This window comes from Anas acuta, chromosome 11 (genome assembly GCF_963932015.1).
Source record: "Anas acuta chromosome 11, bAnaAcu1.1, whole genome shotgun sequence".
Lineage (NCBI taxonomy): Eukaryota > Metazoa > Chordata > Aves > Anseriformes > Anatidae > Anas > Anas acuta.
This window is the reverse complement of record NC_088989.1, coordinates 18,736,425-18,764,305: the sequence shown is the minus strand read 5'-3', so window position 1 is coordinate 18,764,305 and position 27,881 is coordinate 18,736,425. Positions and strand designations below refer to the sequence as shown.

The 27,881-nt window shown below is 37.3% G+C and overlaps 1 protein-coding gene across 1 annotated transcript in view; it reads left to right on the top strand.

The window, feature by feature from the left end:
- The window catches only part of NUP210 (nucleoporin 210), a 68,238-nt gene extending 44,908 nt beyond the window's left edge, over positions 1 to 23,330 (top strand). Inside the window, exons 21-40 of the mRNA XM_068694306.1 lie at positions 248 to 376; positions 1,082 to 1,209; positions 2,104 to 2,239; positions 2,550 to 2,612; positions 3,245 to 3,424; positions 4,831 to 4,911; positions 5,882 to 6,013; positions 6,216 to 6,374; positions 7,254 to 7,345; positions 8,585 to 8,759; positions 12,572 to 12,747; positions 14,125 to 14,342; positions 14,853 to 14,989; positions 15,572 to 15,695; positions 16,477 to 16,623; positions 18,642 to 18,892; positions 19,490 to 19,709; positions 20,283 to 20,378; positions 20,508 to 20,591; positions 21,639 to 23,330. Coding sequence (XP_068550407.1) covers positions 248 to 376; positions 1,082 to 1,209; positions 2,104 to 2,239; positions 2,550 to 2,612; positions 3,245 to 3,424; positions 4,831 to 4,911; positions 5,882 to 6,013; positions 6,216 to 6,374; positions 7,254 to 7,345; positions 8,585 to 8,759; positions 12,572 to 12,747; positions 14,125 to 14,342; positions 14,853 to 14,989; positions 15,572 to 15,695; positions 16,477 to 16,623; positions 18,642 to 18,892; positions 19,490 to 19,709; positions 20,283 to 20,378; positions 20,508 to 20,591; positions 21,639 to 21,739 — 2,829 coding nt within the window. The 3' untranslated portion in view covers positions 21,740 to 23,330. The remainder of the gene's footprint in view (positions 1 to 247; positions 377 to 1,081; positions 1,210 to 2,103; positions 2,240 to 2,549; positions 2,613 to 3,244; positions 3,425 to 4,830; positions 4,912 to 5,881; positions 6,014 to 6,215; positions 6,375 to 7,253; positions 7,346 to 8,584; positions 8,760 to 12,571; positions 12,748 to 14,124; positions 14,343 to 14,852; positions 14,990 to 15,571; positions 15,696 to 16,476; positions 16,624 to 18,641; positions 18,893 to 19,489; positions 19,710 to 20,282; positions 20,379 to 20,507; positions 20,592 to 21,638) is intronic.
- The last annotated feature ends 4,551 nt before the right edge of the window (positions 23,331 to 27,881 follow it).

Below are 27,881 nucleotides of genomic sequence, written 5' to 3'. Positions count from 1 at the left end.
TTCTAGATGAAGATTTTTTAATTCAGTTGCTGCCCGGGGCCATTTGCACTAGCTCAATACTATGATACTGTTTAACTGCATTTTACGGCTTTAATTTTGCTTCAGTGGAAGAATTATCTGTGTCTAAGGCTTGGAGACTTCTGCATCCAACTAATTCTGCCCTAGAAGGGAAACAAATTTTATCCTGTGAATGACAGACAAATGAAAATAAGAAATGCTATAGTAGAATTTTCTTTTGGCATTGTAGGTGCATCCTCTGCTTCCAGGATCAGTGACTGTAATGATTCATGACTTGTGTTTGGCTTTCCCTGCACCAGCTAAAGCTGAAATTCATGTATCTGATATACAGGAACTGTACGTCCGAGTTGTTGACAAGGTTAGTAGCTTTGAACCAGTGTTAGTAGATGATCCAGATTGTCCTGACACCTTGTGCTGATTGTAAGCATACACCTAAGACATGTACAGGGTGGTACTGTGTAGTGGTTAGGGCCCTCTGCTACAGCTCTATCACTGTAGAGAAAGTTTTATCTCCCTGTACCTGTTTCTCCCTCCCAAATTTATGTTAGGTCCTTAATCGTTCAGAGTATCAAGTGTCTCCTACTTGATATTCAGTGCAGCAGCAATCTCAACTTTTGTATTTACACATCAATGTTAATTCATAATTTATATGAACACACTAATTTACATTTCCTGTTGTTTGAAGTGCTTGAGAGCGATTCTTTTAGGAGCATGTTTTGCCCCAAGGTCGTTTTCCATGTGTTATGCTTTAAAAATGAACACAAAAAGTGTCCACCTCACTTTACTTACCAGCTTCAGTAAGTCTTACACAAAATAAGTGTTGATATTCCTAGATGTTTTAATTTCAGCTTGCCAGCTGAAAGACCTGAATTCATTTATTTAATTTGATACTAACTATAGCTGGCAGGGATTATTCTTTAAAAGCAGTGCTAATCTATGCTTTGGGCCTTATCTCTAATACTCTACAAAAAGTGTAATATAAAATAAAAGAAAACATGTATGTCAATAAATAAGAATTATTTTTAAAATAGTTGAAAAATGACTTGATTTGACTGTATTTCAGGTGGAGATTGGAAAAACAGTTAAGGCTTATGTCAGAGTTTTGGATGACTCTAAGAAACCTTTTCTGGCTAAATACTTTACTGTCATGGATCTAAAACTAAGGGCAGCATCTCAAATTGTTTCACTTGTGTAAGTTCATCGATTTGTTTTTTTTTTTATTAATCTGCAAATGTTTATAGGCAGAATAAGAAAAATGAATAAAGATATTTGCTTGGAGGCATAGTGGTATACAATGAATGGTCTTTTGATAATGCATTTACTTCAAAAGTTGTGTTTCTAAAGTAGAGCTTCAAAGTTTTGATTACCTGTTAAATGTCCTCAAAAAATTGCTTAACTTAACCCTCTAAGTCTCGTTGGCTGATTAATGAAACTTCCCATGTGCTGTAACATTTCATGGGGCCATCAGCATCTCGGAAGGCATGACTTTGCAAATGATATGAGGTGAAAAAATGTATTTGTGGAGACATGTTATCAAGCTCATTGGCTGCTTTTTATAAGTTAAATCCTTGTATTAAGTTAAATCCTTGTATTGTCTAGAAGCTTCCTATTTTCCAAGCTCTAAACACAATGATTAAAATCAGAGGTAAAAATCTTTTTGGACTGATTTTTATTGTTGAAACACTGAATAATAAAAGCATTCGGCTTTGTATGGAGAAGTATGTGCTCGTTTGTGCATGCATCGTGCAGTACTCTCTGGCTGTATCTATCCCACTCCATTAATTCGTGTTAAGGTATGTACTTGAGGCCTGTCCCACAATTGCCTGTACCTGTGAAATTGTTACTGGAATCCTTGGCAGAGTTGTGGCCTGCACCAGCTAGCACTCTTGTTTCTATTTCATTTAAAAATGAAATACAGGCTACAAAGAGCCATTTCGTTGTGTTTCACGTTGAGTTGTGATATTTACGTAGTCACTTAATAGTTCTTATGATGAAACCGATATACACTAAATAAGTCCGTTGTAGTTGTTATTCATGTACTTTATTCAATGAACTTACATATTTTAATGTATTTCCTCACTACAGCCCACTTGCTGAAGCTCTCGATGACCATACTGCGGCATTTTTAGTGCATGGGGTGGCCTTAGGTCAGACTAGTCTTATGGCAACTGTTACGGACAGAAGAGGACAAAGAATCAATTCTGCTCCACAACAGATTGAAGTAAATCATTTCATATTAAATATGTGTGTAAACAAAATCTGTTATGATAGCACAGGAATAGTATACTTTTGTTAATTTATAATCTGCCAGAATAATCTGTTTACTTTTTCTGCTCAGAACTTCCCCAAATGTTAGTCTGTTTCAGATTTCAGTGTTTTTCAACTGCAAACGATGAGTTTAGTTTCTGCATGCTCAATTTACTGTAATTACGCAAATAAAGCCCCAGTTTTACACTTGTACGTAATATATCTTGACATAATTTGTCTGATTAAAATGGCATGAAGACACGTATTCATATTTCCATTTTTAGGTCTTTCCCCCATTTAGACTACTGCCAAGGAAAGTGACCCTGATTATAGGGGCCATGATCCAGGTAAGGCATTTTCTAACATATATTTTCTTTGTTTTGTAATTTCTCTTTTAAAATAAATGTGTACAACTTACTTTTAGGAGTAAATTTTCCATGTTAGCTGAGTTCTCACTGAATGCTCTTTCCACCAAGAGAGCAGTTTCATTCTTAAACCACCTTGCATTTGACTGTATTGCTGGATCAAAGGTTTTGTGTTTGTTGGCATTAAAGGGAGCATAAGCTTTTCCAGTGTCAAATACCAGGATAGCATTAATAAATCTGCCACCTGCATGAAGTTAAGCATAGTGAACTAGTTATACAAACAGGAACGCAGAGTTGTACCATGTGTGGTAAAGAGAAAGTGAGGTAATTATTTTTTTCTTGAACTATCTGGCCTAGACCTAGCACCAACTGTCATAGTGTACAAAGCATACAGTATGTTTCTGTGCTAGTTTAATGTACTTCCCAGTCCAGCATCATGGATGGACTGGCATGCAGGCAAAATAAGTTCTGAGAATGTCTGGAAAGGCTCAGACAGCTTTTTCTTACTGATTACATTATGGTGCTGAGCAGGGAAAGGTGTACACTGTGACATTAACAAGAACAAATACCTGATGAACAAATTCAGTTGTTCTGCGTGTTATTATTATTCATAGATCACTTCAGAAGGAGGCCCTCAACCTCAATCCAACATCATTTTCTCCATCAGCGAGGAAAAGATTGCATCAGTCAACAGCGCTGGACTCATCAGAGGAGTGGCAGTTGGGAATGGGACAGTAACAGGAGTGGTGCAAGCTGTTGATGCAGAGACAGGGAAGGTTGTTGTGGTGTCCCAGGTGATGTATTATGCTACTGTTTGGGGCTGACAGTCTCTAACAACTCAAGAATTTGGATCAAATAGTCTTTTTGCATTAATATTGCCATCTTGTGTACTTTACTGTTGTTGTTTTTTTTTTTTAATCTCCTTAAGAAAGCAGAGGTTTTTCCTCTCTGGCATGTGAGCTCATGCATTTGCTGACAAAGGAGATACCTTCAGCAGATAGCTAAGTGCTAAATCTTGCTGTATCTTAACACTAAGCTCTACTGATAATCCAAGCAGACTTTACGAACAGTCTGTTTGATAACTTTCAACTTGATTTTTAAATCTAGAAAAGCCTGTTTAAAGAACCCTTTCTAAAACAGCAGAAAGTTAAGGCAACACAAGGAAGAAAAATACGGTTTAGCAGCATCTTATGTCAGTAGATGTCAGAAGGTAACTTGCCTAAGCAATCTCTTGTCTCTTAAGCTATAGGCAGGCCATGGAGAACAACATGTTTTTGTGCTGTGGTTTAAACCAGTCTATGGAGTTCAAGCAATGAATCTCTGAATTCCACTGAAGTCTTTGACCATATAACTTGCTACTAGCAGAGTGTGTGGGAGCTGTTGAGCAGGCCTACAGGGAGCACAGGTTCCTGGGACTTGCATGATGCTCAGAGCAGCATGTGCTGTGCCAGAGCTTATGGCTCTTCATTTGAGGTCAAGGGAGGAAGGCTACTGCATACCACAGAGTTCTGCTGCTTGAAAGATGTCACTACAGTTCAAGAAGAAACTAAGTAAATTAAAGAAAAAAAAAAAGTGTCTGACTATATATATATACCTGTACACAGACATCCACTCTGTAATGAGGGAGCAGCATCCTGTCCTGATGTTTGTCAGGAAGCAGAATAAACTTAAAAGTTCTACTGCCCAGTGAGGGCCAGATCGTGGAGGGACATTTCCTCCACGATCTACAATAGAAATAAAAATCTGTCAGGAATATAAGGATATTGTGAAGAGAAGACATCAGAGACATATATCATCCTTTTATTTTTGATTATCACCTTGGGTGTTTACTGTTTTTATTTCTTTCTAAATTATTTCAATGTGTTTGTTGTTGTTTGTTAACTTTTGGGATTATTCATCTGTCTCCCAGCGAATCCTATGATCTAGTCCCTTGCTTTCTGTCATATCTCAGCTCCATCATGTATGTGTGTGTTTTAATTTAGATGGCATCTTTAAATGCCCATCAATTTACCAAAAAGGTAGTTCTTTTGTAATCTCTTAGTCTAATACTGACCTATATCCGTCTGTATTTTTCTGTAGTAAGTCACATGCAAATCACATGTCATTATCTAATCTCTATTGTCAAAATAGTGAATGGATCCCAAAAGTGAAATACAGTTCACAACAAATGTTTATAATGCCTGACCTTCTTCATTTTTAGGACAAAGTGGAAGTTGAAGTTGTACAGCTGACAGCTGTTAGAATTCATGCACCAATTACACGAATGAAAACCGGTACACAGGTCAGTTGATTTATGGTTATTAGCTTTTATTGCCTTAAATTTTTGACCTGCACGTTGTGATCACTCCTACTAGAAAATTTGATAATATCACCCCAGCCCTGAGTGGCCTCCTGTTCTGAGGGTTACCAGTGCTGTTGCAGGAATATATGTGCTTTCAATGGCAAAGCTCCAGAGCTGAATGAGTTAAAAAAAATAAAATGGGACAAGTTTACCTTGTACACATGACTGATTTTCAGAAATCCGGGCCCTGCTGAAGAAGCATTATTTAATCAGTTAATCTGAAGAAGGCTTCTTTCATCTTCATTCTAGTTGTAGTGGAGGCTTTCTTCCTTTGTATATTAAAAATCTGCAGTATATCTGCTGACATATTGCACAGATACTGTTCAAATTGTTTTTAATAAGTTGTACTCAGACTCTGTATTTCTCCCAGAAGTTACTTATCCAAAAATAGCCAGAGATTTTAGGTCATTTTGGTGATTTAAAAAAAAAAAAAAAAAAAAGTAAATCCCTGTTTTGTGTTTATACGCTATGTTGTCTTAATTTGGGGATATAGAAGAAGGTAGTTGTCCTGAGCAAACAGTTAATCAGAGAGAGCATCTAGGCAAAGATGTAGAAAGCATGAGCATATAACTTAACTAAGATGAAGTGATTTGATGCTACAAATAGAACAAATTAATTAATTAATCTTTTATGTTGGAAAACTGGTACTTGTTATTTTTTGTAGAGCATGTAGCAAATGAGAGAGGATCAAAATGTACTTTCTTACAAGATGGTGTGGTTTGTTGTTTGTTTGTTTGTTTGTTTTTTTGAAGTCTTCTGTGTGGTGCACACTTGCAGTGTATACAGCAGCCAAACTGGTTCCTTCATAAGAAGTAGCATCTCTTGATCAATTAATTTTAAGTTTGTTTGCTGTGTGCAGGTTTAGTTATCATCCTTGAATTACCTAAGACAGTGGTTTCTCTCTTTCTAGATGCCAGTTTATGTAATGGGCATCACCAGTAGTCAGACACCTTTTTCGTTTGGCAATGCAGTGCCGGGGTTAACATTCCACTGGTCTGTCACAAAGAGGGATACTCTGGACATAAAGACAAGACACAACGAGGTAACGTGTGTGTGTGTGCATGCTTGTATGTATGTGTATCTTGGGAAAAGGAAACTGCCATGTAATGGGAATTAAGAAAATATTGTTGCTTCCACTTGCTCAAAATCAAAGAGCCATTGTCAGTGTTGGGTGTGGCCCTTCCTATATTATATCCATACCAACTTTCCATGAGTAAAACTTTGATTGCTTTCTTCTGTTCAAGGCTTCTTTTCAGCTTCCTGCGAAATACAACTTTGCAATGAATGTTTATGGCAGAGTAAAGGGAAGAACAGGCCTGAAAGTTGTTGTGAAGGTCCTTGATCCTGCAGCTAACCAGTTTTACAACATGGCAAGAGAACTGTCTGATGAAATCCAAATTCAGGTATGATGATGTTGTGTAATTTTCTAATATTTCAGAGCTAAATTTAAGCCCGTATTTGAAGTCAGGAATTTTAAATGCAAAAATGTTGTTCTGACCTTGGCTCATCTTTGAGCCCTTACTGTTGTATAACGTTCCTGTATTTGGAAACTTGCAAGTTCCATCTGTTGGCAGGTTTTTGCACTGAATAGCTACACACTGGTGTAATGCCTGAATGAAATTCAGGAGTTTAGGTTTGGTGTAGACCACCTGAAATTGAGGTGACTTTTACTTTTTGCAGGTAAGCAATGTTAGAGTAGTATGAAAACTTTGGTTCTGTAGTACCTCCTTGCATGGAGGTACTTCTGAAGTTTTGAATACTTCTTGTATCTAGTGGCTATCTTGTATGTCTATGCAAGTGTGTCAGCTTGGATCTGGAATTAACTTATGAAATAAATCTCCCATTGTTTCCACTTACCATGCTTTGAAGAACAGTTTCAAAGTATGTGAACTGGATTCCTTTATGAGGAACAAAAACTGGAAGATGTGTTTGAGGAATGCACCTCTGTGGATGTTCCATCCATAGGATCACACTAGGGGTTGTCTAAAATAATCTGGGAAAACGTGGGGTCTCCAACACTGCTTCACTTGACACATCTGCTTCTCTGTTCAAACTGCTTGGTAGTGTCAATATAGCCATAGAAATAAATGCTCTTCAGAATAATTTTTAAAAGATAGTGTGTATCACATTCTCAAATATTCATGTTTAATTTTCTGGCTTTTAACTTATATATAACATTTTATGTTATTTAAGATTATGTTTTTTTGTTTTGTTTTGTTTTGAAGATGAAATAAATGGCTTTCTGTGCACAGCAGTAGGCTAAAGTGCCTTTTATTTTCCAGGTATATGAAAAACTTCATCTAGTCACTCCAGAAGTGGAAACAGAACAGATCTTAATGTCACCAAATTCCTTTATTAAACTTCAGACGAACAGGTTAGAGACTGTTTTTTCATACTCTGATTTGTGTCAACAGTTTATCACAATTGTATCTTATCTCTACTCTTGGTTTCTTTCAAATCTTATGTTGATTAGATAATAGCTTGATAATTTATTTGATATTTGAACTTTTAGATCCTTATTTTTGAAAGATGCAGAGCCAGTTAAAGCAGTTGCATGCTTCCACCAGAGTTTTTATAGGCAATGAAAGCTCTATAGAAAATAGTTCTCTGCATTTCTCACACAGAGGCTATGGCTAGATTTTGAGATTAAAATGTCCTTCCCAAATGAGATAACATTTTTATAGCCTGTTTGCAGGCTTGTTTTGAGCTTGATATTTGGTTGCTCTTCTAAGCAATTTATTCTGATTATTTAGTGATTAATTTGCTATATAGCAATTTGTAAACTTTTTTCCCAGTATCTTCACTATCTACTATTGCAGCCCCTATGTCTGAACTTTACCACCAAAAAAATTGCACTGTTGCCAGAAAAAGGGCTGCTAAAATACAGCTTGAATACGAGGCTTCTTAGAATAAAGTAGGCTATTTCTATCTGGATGGAGAAGCTTAGGAGGAAAAGAAAAACAGTTATAGTGTTTTGGAAGTTGTGGTAAGTGATACTTTAAAAGCAGCTAATGTCTCAGAATGCCAATTAATGAGTTTATGTATTTGCTCACTTTATTAATATGCAAATACCATGGTGAGAGTTACTCCAAAATTTAACCTTGTCTACAAAACCATTTCCTGGAAACTGATGAGATCCACTTAATCATGTCCCTGACTTTGTCTCTAATACCAGCATTGACCCTGGCAGAGTATCTGCCTCTAAATATCATTTACAGAAAATGACTACAGAAGCTGCATGTAGTAGTAGCCTTTCCCATTAGTGTTTGGAATCAAGTTTACATCAAGAAATGATAACACTGATTGGCAATGGGCAACAACTAGGTTTTAGTAAATGCATAAACCCAGATGAGACTTCGTCTAAGTAAGCTTGCAACAGAACTGGATCTTTTCTTTTTTAGATTAGAGCACATTCTTCTCAGTTTATATTGCAAATATTTAGAAAAAAAGCATACCAGATTAGGGCTGTTCTATGATCCTATGTCTTAGATTTGTATAATATATTGGTATAAATATGGTTTTACTTATTTACATGAGTTCCCTGTTTTTTCTTTGTGTTTGTTTTTTTTTTTTTGTGTGTGTGTGGCTTTATTTGTTTGTTTTTTTCCTTAAGGGACCGAGTTGCTTCCCTGAGTTACCGTGTCCTGGATGGACCAGATAAAGTTCCTGTTGTAAAAATTGATGAAAGAGGTGTCCTTAATTCTGGGTCTTTGATAGGGTTATCAACAATTGAAGTAATTTCACAAGAATCGTTTGGGATTAACCAGACCATTGTAGCTGCTGTTAAGGTAATATTTTTCTCTTTCTCTTTAGTGGGAGTTATAATTGACGTAGTTTTCCGTTAGTAGGATATTTTTATTACTGCATCAGAGTCAGTTAAATGCATGTTATGAATTTCCTTTCTGAAAAATGTATAGGAATTAATAGCTTTGGGCTTTGAAAAAAAAAAAGTTCAGTATACAAGCTGGATAGAGATTAAATCCCACCAAATTCTTAAATATGGATACATCTTACAAAAAGTCTTTGGGTGCACGTACCTTTTAAAAAAAAAAAATCCTAAACAGTCTACAGAAGTTCAAATAAATAATAAAAAAGATATTACTGTTATAAGCATGCATTTGACAATAAGTGAAAAAAGTAAACATCATCTGCAGTAATGAACATAAATACCTTACTAGAGATGCTGTGTGTGATACCTAGATTTTCTAGATACCAGTAGTAACTGTAGAGCCCCCAGATTTAATTTTCTATGCTGCTTCCTAACCATTTAGCTTTTACATAATGAGAGCCTCTGCATGAGAAGACATAGCAGAAGCAATAAGTTCCCCGCATTTGGTGAGCTGGCAAGGAGCACGTCCAAGGATGCTGTGTGCCTAAACTACACTGAAATAGGGATTCTTTAAGGAAATACAAATATGTAGCAAAACTTGACAGTTTGGTTTCAGGCCAACAAAGCTTCTTTCTTTCCCCAAATATCATCTGTTAAACTAAATGCTGTTATATGAAGTATAATACATCTTATTGGATGCTTAGGGCACTTCATTTCTGTTCAGAAGTCCTTGTCCCAAGAACTTTCTTCATCTGGCAACATGAGCTTTGAGATACCCACTGCTCCACCTCCTCTAATCCTTTTTTACTCTGTCAGCATGTTTCCAGTATGTCCCAGCTAAAAGAGAAACATGTTTAATTCAAGTACTGACTTAAATTATTTGTAGGTTTAATTATTGTAATCACTGTGAAATGGCTTGATTGTGTTTTTTCTTTCTCTTCTTTTTTTTTTTTTTTTTTTTTTTTTTTTACCATAACATTCAGTTTTGTCTCCTGGGAAGAGAATGAAAAAAGAGATTGTGGCTTAGTTTCACTAATGCCACTCCTGCTGCGAGGTGGTAGCAAGTAAATTCGTACAGCTCTGTTATAGATGACCTTGTTTCCTCCCTTCACTGCTGGATCTAGCTAGTGAAAGACATCTAATGACTTTGGAGTTGGCTCAAATGACATTTAGTCAGCATATAGTGGTACTGAAGTTAAATTCTCCCTTTGTGCATTCTTTCCGTACACAGTTACAATATCACGGAACTGTGGAGTCAGTGCACTGGTTTTAAGTCTGTGAAAGCTTTGTAGGAGGAACTGTCTCTGTTCAGAATCTCATACCACAGATTTATTTTCCTGTACTTAATAAAACTATTCTACTTCTGTGGAAATAACATTTTTAACTTCACAATAACCCCAGTTCAGAGCATACTTTTGTCTTCTGTTTATGCATGAAGGACAGAGAGGACTTGAGTGGTTTTGCTGAAGGTCACATGCAAAAACTTGCAATGGAACAGCAGATGAGCTTTAATCTTGTTGTGTCATTGTAAGGCAGAGTATTCTCCTTCATGCCATCCTTCCTTTCATAAGTTCTTGTTTTGTCTATTTACAACTGTGCACAATTAAGAACCAAGCTGCAGCAGCATCCTTTAATGCTTAGACCTTCAACTTCACTCAAAAAAGACTATCTTATATAAGTCAAGGAGGACAGTGGAAGTAAAGAGTGATAGCAGCATGCCAAAGCTTAGCATGGAAGCAAACTAAGCATAGCTTAAAATAACAAATACTTTAAAAACTGAGATGCTTTAACAGTAAGTACTATTTTTCTCAATATTAAATTTAGCAGCTGTCCATGTAGGCCAGTTTTAAATGAAATTTTAAAGTAAAGCAAGACTGAAGATCTTGAAAGGAAATGTCATTTTTGCTAACTTGTTGCCTCAGCTAGTTGGGCAAAATGTCTGTGCAGTGTATCAGCTTGTGGAGTAGCCAGTTACATGTACTGTTTTTTAGCTACTCTTTTTTTTTTCCAGATGCACCAAGATGCGATTTGCTTCGGGCCAAATTTGTTCTTTCCTTTTTATGTTTTGACATGTACATTTTCAGATTGCAGAGTTTTACATTTCAGCTGAGCCTCTTAGGTCAGAAAAAAAGGGAATTTCCTACAAGATAAGCTTGAGGGCTTCTTTTAAAATAGTTTTCTATATATGTCTGAAGTTTTTTTTGCTTTCTCTACCCTTCCATTATTTATTTTTCAAGAGTTGTAACAGAAAGAGCAGACTTCTCTTTTATTGGGTAATTTTTCTAGTTAACTTAGGTAAGTTAAGCAAGAACAGTTATTTTATTTTATTTTATTTTATTTTATTTTATTTTATTTTATTTTATTTTATTTTATTTTATTTTATTTTATTTTATTTTATTTTATTTATTTTATTTTATTTTATTTTATTTTATTCTTTTTAAGTTGTGAAATCTTTATCTTCAGTCAAACTTCCTTTAGAGAAGTGATAATAGAAAACTTTGGGGTTGTGGACGTGTGGACAGTCTGGCAGATTTCTCTAAAGAATTTGAAGCAGAATTTCATAACTTCCCTCTTAGTTGAGGAGGAGCAGTAAGGCAGTGAAATGTAGCCTGCTGACCGCTAAGAGTTGTCAAGTGCCAGACCTGAGCGCTTTTGTCTCTTGCACTTACCTTCTGTCAGCCCAAGCCTTGGAGGATGGCCTGGCTGTAGCATCATACAACCAGCAGGGTGAAGGCAAGTGTGCCCAGGTCAGAAAAACCATAGCAGCACAGAACTTCAGGAGGGAAGGTGGTGAGTGGGTGGTGTTCTTTGCCACCATGAAGCCCTGTTGTTAGACCAACGCAGGCCTGTTTGAGGGGCAGCAGTTTGTAGCCTCTGCAATGTTATTTTGCTGGGATTACCAGGGAACACCTTTGCAGCTACTGTTCGTGTTTCCTTCATTGAGCAAACCTTCTCCCAGAGCCAAGGCTGTTAGAAGCTGCCTGTATCATCTAACCTTTCTCACTTAGTGCAGGGGAGCTAGGGAAACAGCAACCATTTCACCCCCTTACGCTCACAGTCACTGCAAGTTACTCCTGATCTGGTAGAGTGGGGAATAAATTGCATGTTTCACTTCAGGAATTACTGGGAGGGAAGTCTAGGAAAAACTTCCAGGAAGTGAAAACTTCCTTCCAGGAAGGCTTACCAGTTCTACCTTGTATGACAAGAATGTAGCTTCTGAGGTGTGTGATGTGGGTTTCTACATTGCTTCAATTCCCAGTGCTCTAAGAGAAAAATATGAAGAAATATCTGGTGGGAGGGTGGAAAGAAGACAGAGCTAGATTCTTCTCTGGTGGGCAGTGTCGGGGCAAGAGGGAATGCACACAAACTGAAATGTGAAATTCTGTGTGAAGGTAGCAAAGCACTGAGAGGGCTGCTGAGCAGTGGTACAGGCTGCCCAGAGAAATTGAGTCTGTCTTGGAGATGCTCAAAACCTGGCTGCACATGGTTCTGGGCGTCTGGTTGTAGGTAGCCCAGCCTGAGCAGGGTGGCTGGCCTGGGCAACATCCAGAGGCCCCTTTCAACCACAGCTGTTCTGTGATTCTGTAAAATACGGATTATTATACGGATCATAAAAACTCCATGTCTCTGTACTGTTATATAGCTGAACATACAGAAAGTGATTTGTCAAGAAAACTTTGTATATTTGCATATTAAGACCCCTTTTTAGATGACTGTTACAGAGGCACCAAAAAAGGCTATGTTGAATTTTTCACTCCTGATGTTTTACAGGTGTATCCCATCTCCTACCTCAGGATCTCCATGAGTCCTATTCTGCACACGCAAAACAAAGAGGCATTACTGGCTCTACCTCTGGGTGTGACACTGACGTTTACAGTACATTTTCATGATAACTCTGGAGATGCCTTCCATTCACATAATTCCGTGCTTAGCTTTGCAACAAACAGGTAGGTATCTATCATGGGTGTTACGTATGGAGACCAAAAAGGCCAAGTACATGTAGGCCAGTTACAGCAAGGAACAAACACTGCCCCAAAGATATCAGTTGAAGATGTAACTTGGACTGGGATTAAAAAGGAGAGGATTTTATCTTGGAGTCTTTCAGAGGCACTGTGGCAGAAAGAAGAGTTCCAGTTAGTAATCAATATTCTCTAGCAAATGGGAAGTTGCTCAGATAAGCATGATCCCTAGTGGGGCCTGCTGGGTACGTTTCTGCTTTACGTGACTCTGAATCATCTGATTGCGTACACCAGTGGCCTATATAAACAATTGATCTTATTAACATTTGCCTCGTCTTGCCTCTCCTTTTCTCCTAGTGCTTTGTTACACTGACTCACTTACATCTTATGTAAGATGGTGAACTTTCAGGATCAGAGGCTGTCTCTTCAGATGTGCATGTATAGCCTTTGTACAGCAGAGCCAAACCTCAAAAGGACTTTTGCTCTCTGCCTCAAAGAATAATAAATATTACAAAACAACCCTCTTTGGTCATTAGTAAACAATCATTAATTCCATTACTATAACATAATGTGTTTTCTGCAGAGCACTTTACAGTTGCAACTTACTCATAATGATTAAAATGGGGGGAGGGAGGGAAGTTAAATGCAAGATTTTCTATCTTTCTCCTACCTGAACAATCTACAGAAATTGCTGTAGCATACAGAGGTCCTTGAGATAACACTACCCTAGCTTCCAAGCTAGACGTGGCATAGCCGCATCAACATAGGGATGATAATTAGCCTCAGACACAGAAGCACTGCTCATTAACCTCAGGTGCAGCACTCCACTGCCAGCTCTACCTACCCAGCCCTACTACTGTCAAGACTTTGCTGTCTTTGTGGGGTTGTGGTAGGATGGCAGCCTCTGTGCTGGGTACACGTAACTGCTCTGTGTGTTAGTGCACCTGGGAATGCTAAATTTTGGTAACTACCAGAACTTGTAATCAAATGTGGTTTAGCTTTGTAAAGTTAGGGCTGGAAAGCTGCATGTTGTTTTAATTTCTTCTTAGCTCCCAGAGAAGAAGAAAAAAGAAACCAATTATCTAATTTTTAAAATTCTACATTTCTTAAAATTAGGAAATAATTCTAATACATAATTATGACCTCAGTATTTTTTCAGCATAACCATGTAAAAACTAAAATTTGGCTCAGTAACACCTGAGTCATTTTTGTTTTTCCTATTTTATCATTCTTCATTAGAAAATAGCCATCACAGAAAACAAGAAGCCAAACATCTAAAGCCAGAGTTTGTACCTACTATTTATTGTAGAAAGGGAGACAATAGCAAACTTGACTTACTACAAAAGCCTATCTTTTTATCTGCAGGGATGACTTTGTACAAATTGGGAAAGGACCCACCAACAACACATTTGTTATCCGGACTGTGAATGTAGGCTTGACCTTGCTTAAAGTTTGGGATGCCGAACACGGTGGAATTGCAGACTACGTCCCCCTTCCTGTGCAACATGCCATTTTTCCTGAACTCGTAGATGTGGTGGTAGGTGATGTCCTCTGCCTGAGTACTTCACTGATAAACCATGAAGGTAAGCAGCACTTCAGTGACTGTTTATGCAGCCATATAATTTGACATCAGCCTGCCTTTCTCATTCTCAGGAAAACTAAATGCATAATTTATGATGTTTGTTCAGCATCAAATGTCACTGTTCTTGTTAATGATAAAAATAGGTTTGATCAACTCCTCTAATTTTAATTGTACCATGCAATATGTTGCTTGTATGGAATTCACGAGCATCAGACCTCAGACATTCCCGTTCTCTTCACTTGAAAGGGCTGGTTTTTGTTTGGTGGTTGTTGTTTTTGTGGGAATGGTGCAAAGAAATGATCAGGATGGTCTGACTTCACTCCCTGTTTTTAACTCTTAGTATTAATGTGTTTTTGTCAGAGTGACTGCAAGTCAGTTGGTGTGTGTGCATGACAGAAGTAAAACCCTGCTGCCCATAAAACGGGCAAATAAAAAAGACACCAGTGTGCAGAACGAACTGCCTCAGATACATGAATTTGTTGCTCAGTGTACAAATGATGTATCTTTACAGGCCTGCCAGGCATATGGAGCTCCTCGTTAAGTAGTGTCCTTCAAGTTGACTCCAAGACTGGTGTAGCTGTGGCAAGGGATTCTGGTGTTGCCACGGTCTATTATGAAATTCCTGGATTACTTAAAACATACAGAGAGGTGAGGCACTGCTAAATCCTACCAGTACTGCTAAAGTTTGTTTGCTTCAGCAGAAGTATGTTCTATGAGATTTTTAGTTAGAAATTTTTAGATCCAAGTGTACATATATTTAAATAGTTTACTTATTTACATTAAATATAAATAAATATACAAATGTAAGTATAAGCACAGAAAGATAAATATAAGCACTCCTTTTTAAAGAAGAAACTATTTAAATGTATAAATAAGCATGTTCCTGCATAATGGTTGGAAAGTGTACAATATGTGTCCAAACATGTCATTTAAAAAAAAAAATTATTTGTGTTAAAGAGTATAATTGAGACTAATGGTTTGTGCCTTTAGCCCATATGATTCCTACATTGTACATTTGGTTGTTTGGCTAAAGTGTTCCCAGGTGCTAAGTAATTTCTGAGTAAGGCTGCTTTTATGAATGGAGTTTCACTGTAGGACACAAACTCTTGGGGGTCTTATCTGTTACACATATAAAGATACATATATGGCAGTCAATTCCATTTGGTTTGGCCTCAGTTTTTGTAAATTTTATACAGATTTTGGTAACTGTGTACTTCATCCTTTATTCAGATAATCGTTAATATACCTCAGAGGACTACAGCAATGCATGTGAGTGGAGTGAAAACCAGCTTAGAAGGAGTTGCAGCCTCAAAAGTAATAGTTCTGATTGGAGAAGGAAATAAAAATTTGAAAGGTATGATGAAAAAATTGTTTATGCTATATATTCATTGCTTAATATGTTTGTATATTCACAATAGGTACTTCTTTGAATAGCAGGTAGCAAGGTCTCCATGATCCCCTAATGCCTATTCAGTCCTAGATAACTGAAGTGTTGGTTGTGGTCATATCAAAAAACAGTTAACAGGCAATCAGCTAAACACTTGTTTCTATAATTAATTGCACTTGCCTTCTCAGTAAGTTAAGCATGCTCAGTAAGAAAAAATATTGAAGTGGTTGCTATCCTTATTTTTTTTAGAAACTTTCATCAGTTAGAAAGACGTAATACAGAGATAAAACATCATCTTGTATCTGTTAATTAATAAGCTGTATTTTGCTTGATCGTGGTCCCTTTTTGTTATTACCTCAACACTTAACATTTATTGAAATAATATTTTATTGTACTTTATATAAATTATTAGCTGACTAAAAAATTTCCTGCCAGATACTAAAACAAAAATCTAGACTCCCAGGATCATATAAGGTATTCAGCAGACATATCTGAGCTGACAATTCTTTCTAGTTAATTCTTTTCTGTAAATAAATTATTCCTATAAAAAAAAAAAATCTTTTATTGTTTCTTTGGCATTAGATTTGAGATAGGCCTGCTGTCTGTTATTCCCAGCTATTTCAAGATTATCATAGCCTTATGAAACTATTTTGGAAGGTAGTAGAATAACTTGATATCTTAAGCCATGGTTTTGTTTTACAGGGGAGCCTTGTAATTCTTTTTTTTTTTTTTTTTTCCTTCCCCTCAGGAGGGTGCTTGCCTGCTCAGATTGAAGCCATTGCTGAATTACAGCCACAGTCCATTATCAGTTGCCATCTAAATTTTAACGGTGATACATTTGACTTCCCAGCACATGATATTTTCATAGCAGAACCTGGATTTGATGCAGTTTCAGGTAAGATTAGAGAAGATGCCGTGATGCAGGCAGACACTCTGAATTCTGTTGTGGTTTAGTCCAAACGCCCAAACAGATTTTCTGCTGAAGCCTCTGAGCTTTGCTGTGTAGGTTCTTAGGCTTCAGTGAGTTGCTAATGTGTACTCTACTTGTTTAAGTCAATCGTTTTCTGCAGTGATGTTTACTTGTTTACGGAGAAACTCAGAAATCGGGGACAGCCCATTCCATGTCTTTCTTCCTGACTTACTATTGTAACTCTGAAAAACTCTGCCCTATACAATACTGAAGTAGCTTCCCCCCCACTAGGGCAGGGGGAGCAAACTTCAATATGCTTTTTATTACAGTGTCCACAAATTAGGTTGTAATTTTGCAAACTACTACACATGTATTTGTAGTTACATAGACAGTCCAATGATATCTTGAGACAGAAGTGATGGTATTGCAGAACATAGACATAATATATGGGTTGACACACTTTACAAAGCTAGCAGCTGTCCAATTCTTTCTCCAACTCAGCAGTTAAAACAAAAAGAAAAAAGCTACATCGTGTATGATATGACATGCAAATACAGGGCCTGACATTCTTAAACTATGGAACCAAAACATTTCCTTCTTCACCTGCTACAAATGAGCACTTGGGTGACAAATGTTCCAGAACTGGAAACATTTGCAAGAATAAACAGCCAGTAGCTAAACATATTTAGATGTTCTTTGGCTAGAAATCAGTGCCTGTGTCATATACTTAAATGCAGTAGAAGTTAAGACTAGGGATAAAAGGAAAGAATTATGAATTTTAACATCTGGATACTAAGGATCATTAAATTTCACTTAATTATCTGCTGCAGAGTCAAATATTCTTTGTGCTGGATGTTGGTCTTTTAAAAGCCCTGGCACCATAGTTATTGCAGTAAAACTAACCTTTATGAGTAAAATGAGGGAAGTAGCTTAAATGTGAAAGTCTGTAATATGTTTTGAATTCTTTGGGTTCTACAATTCAAACATTTCTGGAATTTATCAAACCTTCAAATTTCTCTTTGCAACCTGAGTGCTGTATTTTTTATTTTTTTTTTTTAAATGAAAGCTAGAATTCCTACATGCTCCCAAAACAACACAAGCTGGGACTTGAAAGGAGGGAAAATTACCAGATACTGAGGAAATTGAAATAAAATTGTGAAAGTTGTCTGCAACGTGTATTAGTGTTTTATAACCATAACATGACTTTAAAAAGAACAAAATACCATGGATTTTATGGAAATAACATGAATCATCTGCTGGGTTAGTCCCTGTACCTACTGTGTAAAACTGTTACACCTTGTGTAACTGTGGCTGCCTCTGGTACTTTGTTAGGAAAAGGCAGTAAGGGGAAAATATGAATGTAGCCAAATTCTGCTTATTACTTATGCTTTGTATCATCCATACTGTAGGAGGTTTTTTTTCCAACTATATTTATCACTAATTATAGACTAAGAGGTTCCATACAAGATTAGAAACATAGTGAATATCTAACTTTTAATGAAGCTCTTAAAAATAATTAACCATGCTTTCACAGAACTGATGATGGTGATGGTCATTGACCACTGGTCATTTTAACATTAGATGAAAGCATAATAAGTAACAGTAAAACGTAAAGCCTTTTTATCAATATTAGCATAAATGAACATTCAAAGTGGAATTGAATCTCACTGCAGTTAGAATTAAATCTCACAGGGACTGAAAATTGTCACTTCATACTTTGTGTTGGATGGGCTGCTTTTTTTGGTTGGTTGGTTTTGTTTTTTGTTGTTGATAAATCATGATGCTTAGTTTGGGGCAAGAATTCTTTTGCTTTTGTAATGGGATTGTGATGCTTGAACAAGCTGATGCACCGTGTTCAATTTGTCATTTGCCCACCCACCCCTGAACTTGTTCTGGATTTTAGCTTTTTTTTTGGTACTTCTCTGAAGATGTCACAGTGATCTCATTCTGCATGGAGGGAAAAACAACAACAGTTAACAGTCAAAATCCTTTTGTTTTTGTAGGACATTACACCTGTTCCATCACAATGCACAGGCTCACTGACAAGCAGTTGAAGCATCTCAGCATGAGTAAAACTGTGCTCAGGGTTACAGCTTCAGTCCAAGGCAGCCACATCTCCATGGAGCAGATTGGCACTGAGGTGCCATTCAATCCTGGGTTTTATGCTGACCAAACAGAAATGCTTTTAAGTAACCATTACACGAGCTCTGATGTGAAAATTTTTGGCGCCACTGAAATACTTGATACCCTTGAGGTAAGTGTATTGCTGGAAAGCATTAAAGCACAGTTAAAAAGCATTTTGAGCTGTTACATGCAACTTCCTAACCAAATGGACTCTGTGCTACCTTTCCCATCTCAAGATTGAGATGGTTTGGAAATGCTTATTTTTAATGTATTACTCCCCAGTTTTGACTCTTGCTTCAAGGTAGAAGAAATGTGTCAGGCTCACCTGTGTGCTAGCTGGGATGTGTAAACCACCACACATGCGGGAGCAGAAAAATTTGCTAGATCCCTAGTGGTAGGGGATTTGCCCACTTATTTGTTTACCCACAGTTCACGTAGCCCAGTGAACTTGCATTTTATTGAAATGAAAAAGCTTTCATTTTATTCCCCTGTATGGGCTTGGCCCAGACCCCCAGAAGTAGTGGTTAATAGGGCAACCTGAATAAACAGGGGTGAAGTGCTGAAGGTGTCAGGGTAAAGGTACAACCAAGTTCAGCTCCTGCTGAGGGATGAGTTGGTCTAGGTTTGTGTGGAATATTATTTCTGAAGCATGGCCTGGAAGATGGAGGTGTGTCTTGCTTTTCAAACAATCTATTTCAGGATTTTTTTTCTTTTTTTTCTTTGGCAGGTGAAATGTGGGTCACCAATGGTGAAAGCATTAGAGAAGGAGAAATCCTATGGGCTGCCTAGTTATGTGGTCTACACTGTCAGTCTGTCTGATCCAAGGGTTTCAAGCCAGGGAACCTTATCAACTACTCTAACTGTCTCTAGTCCTATGACTGACCAGTCTATCACTATCCCAGTAACAGTGATTTACTTGACTGACAGAACCAGTGCACCAGTGAGGCGTAAGTTGATCTCTAGACTCTTTATGTGCCAGAATAAACCCATTATTTACATTAATGTTTAAAGTTATAAAATTTGACATGTTAAAATCTGAGCTGGCAGTTCCCATTATCACTGACATTTAAGCTACTCACTATGACCAGAAGACTTAAATACTCATAATTGGTTGTAATTGCTTATTATGACTGAAGCTGAACATACTTTCCTTTTGGGCCAGCCCAAAATACTCTGCTGAAGTATCTAAATATCTTAGTGCTAAAGTGTCCAACAGTCTTTTTTAGCTTTGCTTTTATTTACTCTCTTGTTTTTTACGAAAATTGGTAAGCAGATCTGGGCTGAGGAAAATAAAGAACACTGCATATTAATGTCTTAAGATGCTCGTGGCAAATTTTGAAGATTGCATTGGAAATAGTCATTAGAATTGAAATCACACTATGTAAGTTGAATAAATGTATTTAGTGTAAATACTCAAATAGAAATAGCCAAAAGAAGGTAAAGAACAACTCCTACAGCAAATTGGGAGGGATAAGGTGCTCTTTTAACTTAATGTTGTCTCCTTTTAATCGGTTCTACAGATGGAGCAAGTCTATTCCAACACTTCCTTGATTCCTATCAAGTAATGTTCTTCACGCTTTTTGCACTATTAGCGGGGACAGCTGTTATGATCATAGGTAAGAGAATGAAAAACTGCAGTAATACTTTTTCAATGACTTTATACACACTATACATTAGTTGTGAGATGTAAAGGAATTATTTCCAGGCTGAATATTTTCTTGTTTTGTTTTTACAATGTCTTTCAGCCTATCATGCAGTGTTCTCACCAAAAGAACAGCACACTCATCCAGCGTTTACCCCAAGGACAACGCCTCAATGCAGCCCTAACAGTAAGCAGCTGTTGCCCAGTTATGAATGAATTAATTATTAGTCTTGATACTGCATTTGAATTCAATTTAGGAATGCACCTCCATTAGCCTATACACTGAGTTAAATGATTATGAGCATTGTGTCAGTTTCTAGAAAATTTGTTGTGTCTCTCCTCCCCATCCCCAACTTTATATTTCCACATCACTAGTTCTTTAGAAAATCTTGGCCATCTTCAGCAACACTGGAAATAGGGAGCATGTTAAAAGTCTGTGAATTCACGGAAATCATGAGATACATAGAGAGGAGGGAGAGATTCACAGCTTTGCTCCTACCAAGGACAACTAAAGCAGAAGTCCGTTGCTGATACAATGTGCTTTGCAGCAGCTGTCTGGTTGTTCAATTCACATGACATCAGATTAGCTGCAGCATGTGCTGCATTTCTTGTGTAGTTGGCATGCTGTGAGGTACTGGGATCTGGATCTATCATAAGATAGGGAAGGGCAAATGTTAGGGGGACAAAGGACACAAATCTGTTGCTAGACTGCTTTGATCCTGCAGTCATGGTTTGCTTGTATTGCTTGGTATGATACTTACTTCCTATTTTAATTTATTTGCAGTGTTGCAGAATCAAACTCTTTTTAAAAGCATACAAAAAACACCTATTAATTGTAAGGGTCTGTAATAAACTGTGGCAATTAAAATTCGCATTACTACAGATGTAATCAAGATACTGGTAGCCTTCTCTCCTGTTTGTAAATACATGTCTGATACTTCAGATAAAATAAACTCCACCTGAAAGTTACTTGCTAAAGTGAAATGTATTGTGTCCCCCTCGGAGGATTTAATTTTTTTAATTCAAGTCCTTAATGAGAAGACCTATAAAACTTTTATACTTATAGGATGTCTCTTCAACAGGCATTAAGCTAAAGGAAGGTTAGTTCACTCTAAATGGATTATTAGACTTGCTTACCAGATGTTCCAACAAATAATCAGGGGCAGTTAATTTTTTCCTTTTACCTCCACCACTCCTGAGTATGATTGTTTTTCTGATTTTCCCTGTGTTTTAGGTTTCCCTGCATCACCTGTGGTTTCCAGCAGTCCTCAGTCCTCAGGCAGGAGAACAAGCCCATCATCCCTACTCTGGAGCACCAGTTATGGTTCACGTTAGAGAAAACAGCACTCATCATCATGCACTAGGACTAAGGAAAAAAAAAAAAGCAGTGCCTTTAATGATAAATTTCAGAACTGTTGCACTTTTGATGCAATTCTAGTCATCTCTTGAGTATAGTTTCATATTTTTTCTTAATTTTTCATAATGATTTTAATATTTAGAGCTCTTTGCATTTTTTATGTCATTGCTTTAGTTCTCTTAAAACTTATTTTATCCGCTGTTTTATGCTCAGTTGATAAGGTTGAATGGACAAAAAAGTGTTCATGCTAAGCTAGCTTTCTTGCACTTCAAGCAGGTAGAAGTCTGAGTGATAGTGATCAAAGTTTTTATTTACTTTTGGAAAAATTAACTTTCTTTTTAATGAATTTTTTAAAAAAGGGAAATAGAAAAACAGGTGAAATATGAGCCAAAAATATGAAGGATTGTATATTTCAAATTAGTTTTTTATTTTGAGTTAGACTCAGGAATGTACTGCACTGATAAATATTCTTTTGTTTAGCCTTACAATGTGATCAGTGGTTCATCAACATAATTACTGTTTAAACATTGGGAATGCTGGAACAACTGTGAATAGATTTGAAGGTGTTTTTTTTTTCATTATTGTTATTTTATTTTTTTAACTAAAAAAATAAAACTGTTTTAAATTTGGCTTCCTTTGGGTACAACTGCAGTATTCCCTTCTTGTTATTGTGTAAGCACTTTTTTTGGACTGTGAATGTTGAAAGCATGTGCCTTCTAAGAGGATCTTTCTTCTGATAGTAAATATTTTTAATTGAAGGCAGTTATCTTACCTGTGTTCTGATCATAAATATAATACGTTTTACATATAGAAATACCTCAGTAGGAACTGAGCCTCCTTTTATTACCACTGGGCACATGATGCACTGGAAAGTAAGTGGCTTATTTCATAGTTACAGTGAGTGACTTTTTCAGTTGGTTCAGTGTTGCTAACCTCTGGTGTACTTGTGTACTTACTAATAGAGCCACACCCAGAATTTTGATCTAACCTATACAGATATTATTGGTATGACCAGACTTTGGAATACTTGTACTGTAATATCCTACTACTAAGTGCTTGTTGATCTGCTGAATACAATGTAGCATTTCACTGCATATGTATTACTGATATTTTGTTTGGTTTGTGACAGTTGTTTTTTTCCCCTGAATAACTATGATACAGATATAAAACGCACAATTCAGAGTACGTTAGAAAGTACTCTGCTAAATCAGGCAGTTGATCACTATGTATACTCAGATGTGTTATGTTTTCTAAAAAAGATGGCAGTGAGGTACGCTGACTCGAACTTCTTTCTAAATAAATTTAATTTTAAACAGTTGGCGGGGAAGATGCTGGTTACAATAGTTGGTAATATTCCCTAAGGATGGAAAATGCCAATGGCATGTAGTTTGGATTTCATGCAGTAGTGCAAAAAAGCAAAATTGTTACATGTTATTCTAAGTTTTGCATAATTTATTTGCCTGTTTTGGAAAAATGTGTGCCTTACATGCTACTACTAAAAGTTGACAATTCAGGTGTAAATAAATAATCATTTCTACCTGTTTTATTTAATAAAACTTTGTAAAATTCCTTTAGTATACTGTTAATGAACTTTCTTGGGTTTTAGCTATTCACAATTTGGCTTTAGATTGTATTATTTGTACTTCACTTCCTACATTTCACAGGATCACAGAATTGTAGGGGTTGGAAGGGACCTCGAAAGATCTTTGTCTAACTTTTGTGGGTATACCTCACTTTCCACATCACCCCTGCCACAATAAGCCATTTTGTTGTGAAAGCATTCTTGATTCTGACTCTAGTTGGCTGAGTATTAAAATACATTCTTCCTCTCACTCCAGTAGTGGAAAAGCTTTTTAGCTGTGAACTCCAACTGCAAGTAGTTGAAAGGGAATTTGATGTTGAGTTTGATGGGGGCAAAATAAGGTAAGGTAGCATAAGGTCTTCTTTTCGCATTAGCTTGGAATCACTAAAAGTGTGTGTTTTAGTGTTGTGTTAATGCACTAATTGTGCTAATTAACACAGTAGTAGTATTGTTAATATGCATTATTGTGACTGTCATATAAACAGTAGAAGTAAAATGCTTTGTATAGAACATAGCTGGAGAATGAATGAAGCAAAGCTGTCTTTTTTTAAAATATGATATAATACAATAATATTATAGTAATAATATAGATAATATAGTATGGTTATATATAGTGTACTAGACATTTTATATATTAACGTGTGTGTATATATGTAAAATACACTTAGGAAGTGGCTGAGAACATTGTCTGAAGTAGGCATCCATGGTATATCGGATACATCATATCCTTACGCATGTCCTCAGTATTTGCAATCATGATTTTACATTTTTTAATAATACAATGATTTTTAAATATTTTGACAAATTTTCATCTACTGTTTGTTGTCAGGAGTTTTTCCCAGTCTTCACTAAGTGTCATCAGCTCCCACTGAAGTCAGTGGTAGCTGAAGAGGCAGATCTTTAGTTTCCATGTTTGTCCAAGCTTTCAACTTTATTTATTTATTAGGAAAAAATATCATCTTTCTCCACTTCTCTTTTAGAGCGAGATGAATGCATCTCAATGCTACTGTGATAAATGTTTCAGAAATGCTTATCTTCCACAGAAAAGTTTTAACTTCTCTCTTTCTTCTATTCAGCCTACCAATCTGTCACTGAATGTCCTTTAATATGATCTGCTCCAAGTGGCAGGAATACTTTGGTAAATGTCCACTGTTCATTTCACCTCTTTAGGCAAGTAGTTGTAGTCTCCTGGCATGTGTCTTGATGAATTCTGATTTGCCACGAACTAGAGTTAGAGGGGAATTTAAAAAAGTGGAAAAAAAAGTGTGAAATGGAGAGCTGGAGCCAACATGCTGCAAGAAGTAATGAGGTTTTTGCCTTGAGACCATTCAAGTCAGTCTGTTGGGCAAATCCTGTGGATAGGGTTCGGGGATATAAATTTCTCTGACTAAAATGAGATTTAGGTGTGGTTTTTTGTTTGTTTGATTGGGGGGGGGGGGATGTTTTGCATCTAATGATGAGTTCACTTACTGCCTATTTCCAAGTGTTTGCTTGCCTGACCGGGAGAAGGGCTGCTGGAAATGCGTATACTGTAAGTTAAATGTCTTAGATGAGTTGACTTACTGTCTTGAGTTCATCAGTTAACAAAAAATCATGATGCACTCAAACAAAAATTGTGGTCCCTTCCCATCGAGCAGGAGTTCCATCTACACTTTTGGTAGGAGTAGGATTTAGTGCATGCCAGCAATGCCATGCACATGTTTATCCCATGATGTTGGTTCTCAGGCAAAGTATTTCTTCTTAACGGGTTGAATAGAGTTTAATTAATGATGAGAAAAGCAGGTCCAACCTGTGAGCAGTGAGCAAAGCAAATGACTCGGACTGCCCTTGAAGCCTTCCTGTCTTCGCATATCCAGCCCAGAGGGCTCTGTGGCAGACATGTCTACTGAAGCTGTGTTAGATTGATACCACAGGGAACAGTTTTTGACTTCACAATTGCAAATATGTATGTTGAAAGTCCCATTCCAAGACATTTATGTCAGAAAATGGAAGCAAACAGTGGTAATGATGATGTGGTCTGCAGTGTTCATGTGGCACAGCCGCTCCTGCTGCAGAGTGCAGGGGCTCAGAGGCCTTGGGCGTGCTGTAGAAGTGGTGCTTTTACTCCATGTGGGGCTGCATTGCTTTACTTTAGTTTATTATTTGCTAATAATTTATAACAAAATTTAGACTTCATCTATGCAAAGGTATTTCTGGTCATGCTATAGATTATACTTGGCCTGCATCTTCTTAAGGGGGCTGGGGCACAGTGATGCAGGGCCTGAGCCCCTGAGGCCTGCATGCTGAGGCTGGTCCTGCCCTCCCCGTGCAGATGGACTTCCAGAGCCGCTGGGAGCCATTTTGCAGCCAGGTGTGTGCCTGTGGTAGGCAGAGTAGCATTAATTGTATAGGAACTCCCTCTCGCCCCCATTTCAACTCTTTTCTCTTTTTTAAAAAAGCTCTAATGACAGGAGGAGATTAGGGCTTTCCACATACTTTATTTTTTAAATCCAAACTTGGCATGTCGCAAACTTGAATGAGAAAAGTCATCTAAAAGGTGACGCGGCTGTGTCTGGTGATTAACATCCACAAGGATTAGGAAAAGGAGGAGCAAATTTTGATTGAAAGCAATTATCATGAAATCCCAGTCAAGTTGCGGTATCTGCATTGAGGGAATTCATTCCTGAAGGGGAAGAAAATGTCATGCTAACAAAACAGGCGCTGTTCACTGAAATACGTTTGGCAGATGTTCAAGTACTCAGGAGGGAAGTGTTAGGAAAACATTCTAAATAATACGAGGATCATACTGAAATGCAACAACAACAAAAAATAATAAAAGAGTACTCAGAATTAGAGTACAATTACTGTTTCTGAGATACCTCTCTACTAATCAAAGTTAGCCCCAGGTCTCCTGTGCCTCTCTGAGGCAGAAATGCAGAGTGAAGGCCTACCACTCTAAGGCTTTTTTGTAAAGTGACTTAGATTACTCTCCTAGATACTGTCACCAGATCACAATTACTGGAAGATGTTTGCTTGTGGCAGCAGATATAAAATCCTCACGAAAAAGTGATTGGTACTAAATGATGTAATTACCTATGTGGGAGGGGGGCCGCACGACACAGTGCAATGGTATCGTCAAGTGTTTTGTTGAATCAGTCTCCAGAATCAGCAGGCATGTCTGCATGCATTCTTGTATATAAGCTGAGTACTGCCACAAAACAAGTCAGCAAGGTACCTCAAATGGGTGAGGTATAAAGAGCCTATTTTCAGTTCAAAGTTCATCCAGAAAATTCCTGCCTGTTGAACAGCCATGGTGCAAAGAATTGTTCAATTATCACTTTAATTATTATCTCCCCATTTCCCCCCTTAAGAAGCACAGCCACATAATAAAATGTTGAACCAACCTTTTCTGCTGAAATTCTTCCTGGTAAGGAGCCAGGATTATTGTGTGGAACTTTAGGAGGTTTTTCTAGCAGCATGTTTGCTGACTTTTGTTCTCTATATGGAGTTAATTTTGTACAAGAAGCAAGATGCCTCTTCTTTCCAGTTCCCCCAGTTAGAGATACAGCTGGAGTAGAGCAGGGACCAGCTGGGGCATGTTGTTCTAGCTGTCCTCTCTGACAGAGGGTCTCCTAATGAGAAAGCATTCAGATAATATCCCTTGAAACCCCCTTTAGTGCTCTAGACAGAATCAGTGTGTACCAATCTTTTGGAATTTTCCTTAGCCAGCTTTTTTAATATATATATGCATATTATTCAGGAAACTGGCCTAACATTGTCTTGTAGCAAGCTGAGCATATATGTTCTTGAATGAATGCAAGGGGAAATCTTTGGGGGAAAAAAACAAACAAAACAAAAATTGTGAAGTGTTTTCTGTGTGGTTCTGAGGAAGCAGTAACCGTACAAGAACACGGGCCCTTCTATTCCACAAATGCAACCGTCAGGTGTTTGTAGCTAGTCATAGGTACTTACAACATCTAGGAACTTAATCATTAGTTGTAACAGTAAGTGCACAGGTTGAACAAATGTATGTTGGTATTAGGTCTTTTAGTGAAGAAGATATGGCTCATGTCTTTTCTTAAAAGCCACTGGCTTGTGGGTCTAGACTTAGATCCGCATGAATGTGGTACATAAATACTGCCTGCAGCTTGCACTGCCAGGGGGTACCAGGCAGTTCACTTCTGTGTAAGTAGAAAGAGGTGTGTACCAGAACACATTCCCCGAGTTTTCCTAAACACCCTGGTCTTTCCTCACAGGACATATACAGTGATCCTCTGCCAGCAATACACTTTCTGTATAGCTACCTCCTCAAGGGACTTTGAAACTCTGACGTTCGCCATCATCTTTCCTGGCCTTTTCTGCAACATGCTGCTTGCACCCCCATTGTGCTACATCTCATCATTTCACTGTAATTGTACTGAAACAACTTAATGTAGCAACTGCAGGTGAAGAAGAAGTCGTAGAGATAGGATTTGGTTGACAGGCAAGGTATGTGAATTCAAATTAATTCTTTTTTTTTTTTTTTTTTTTTTAAGTGTTTTTCCTGGTAAGGCAACTAC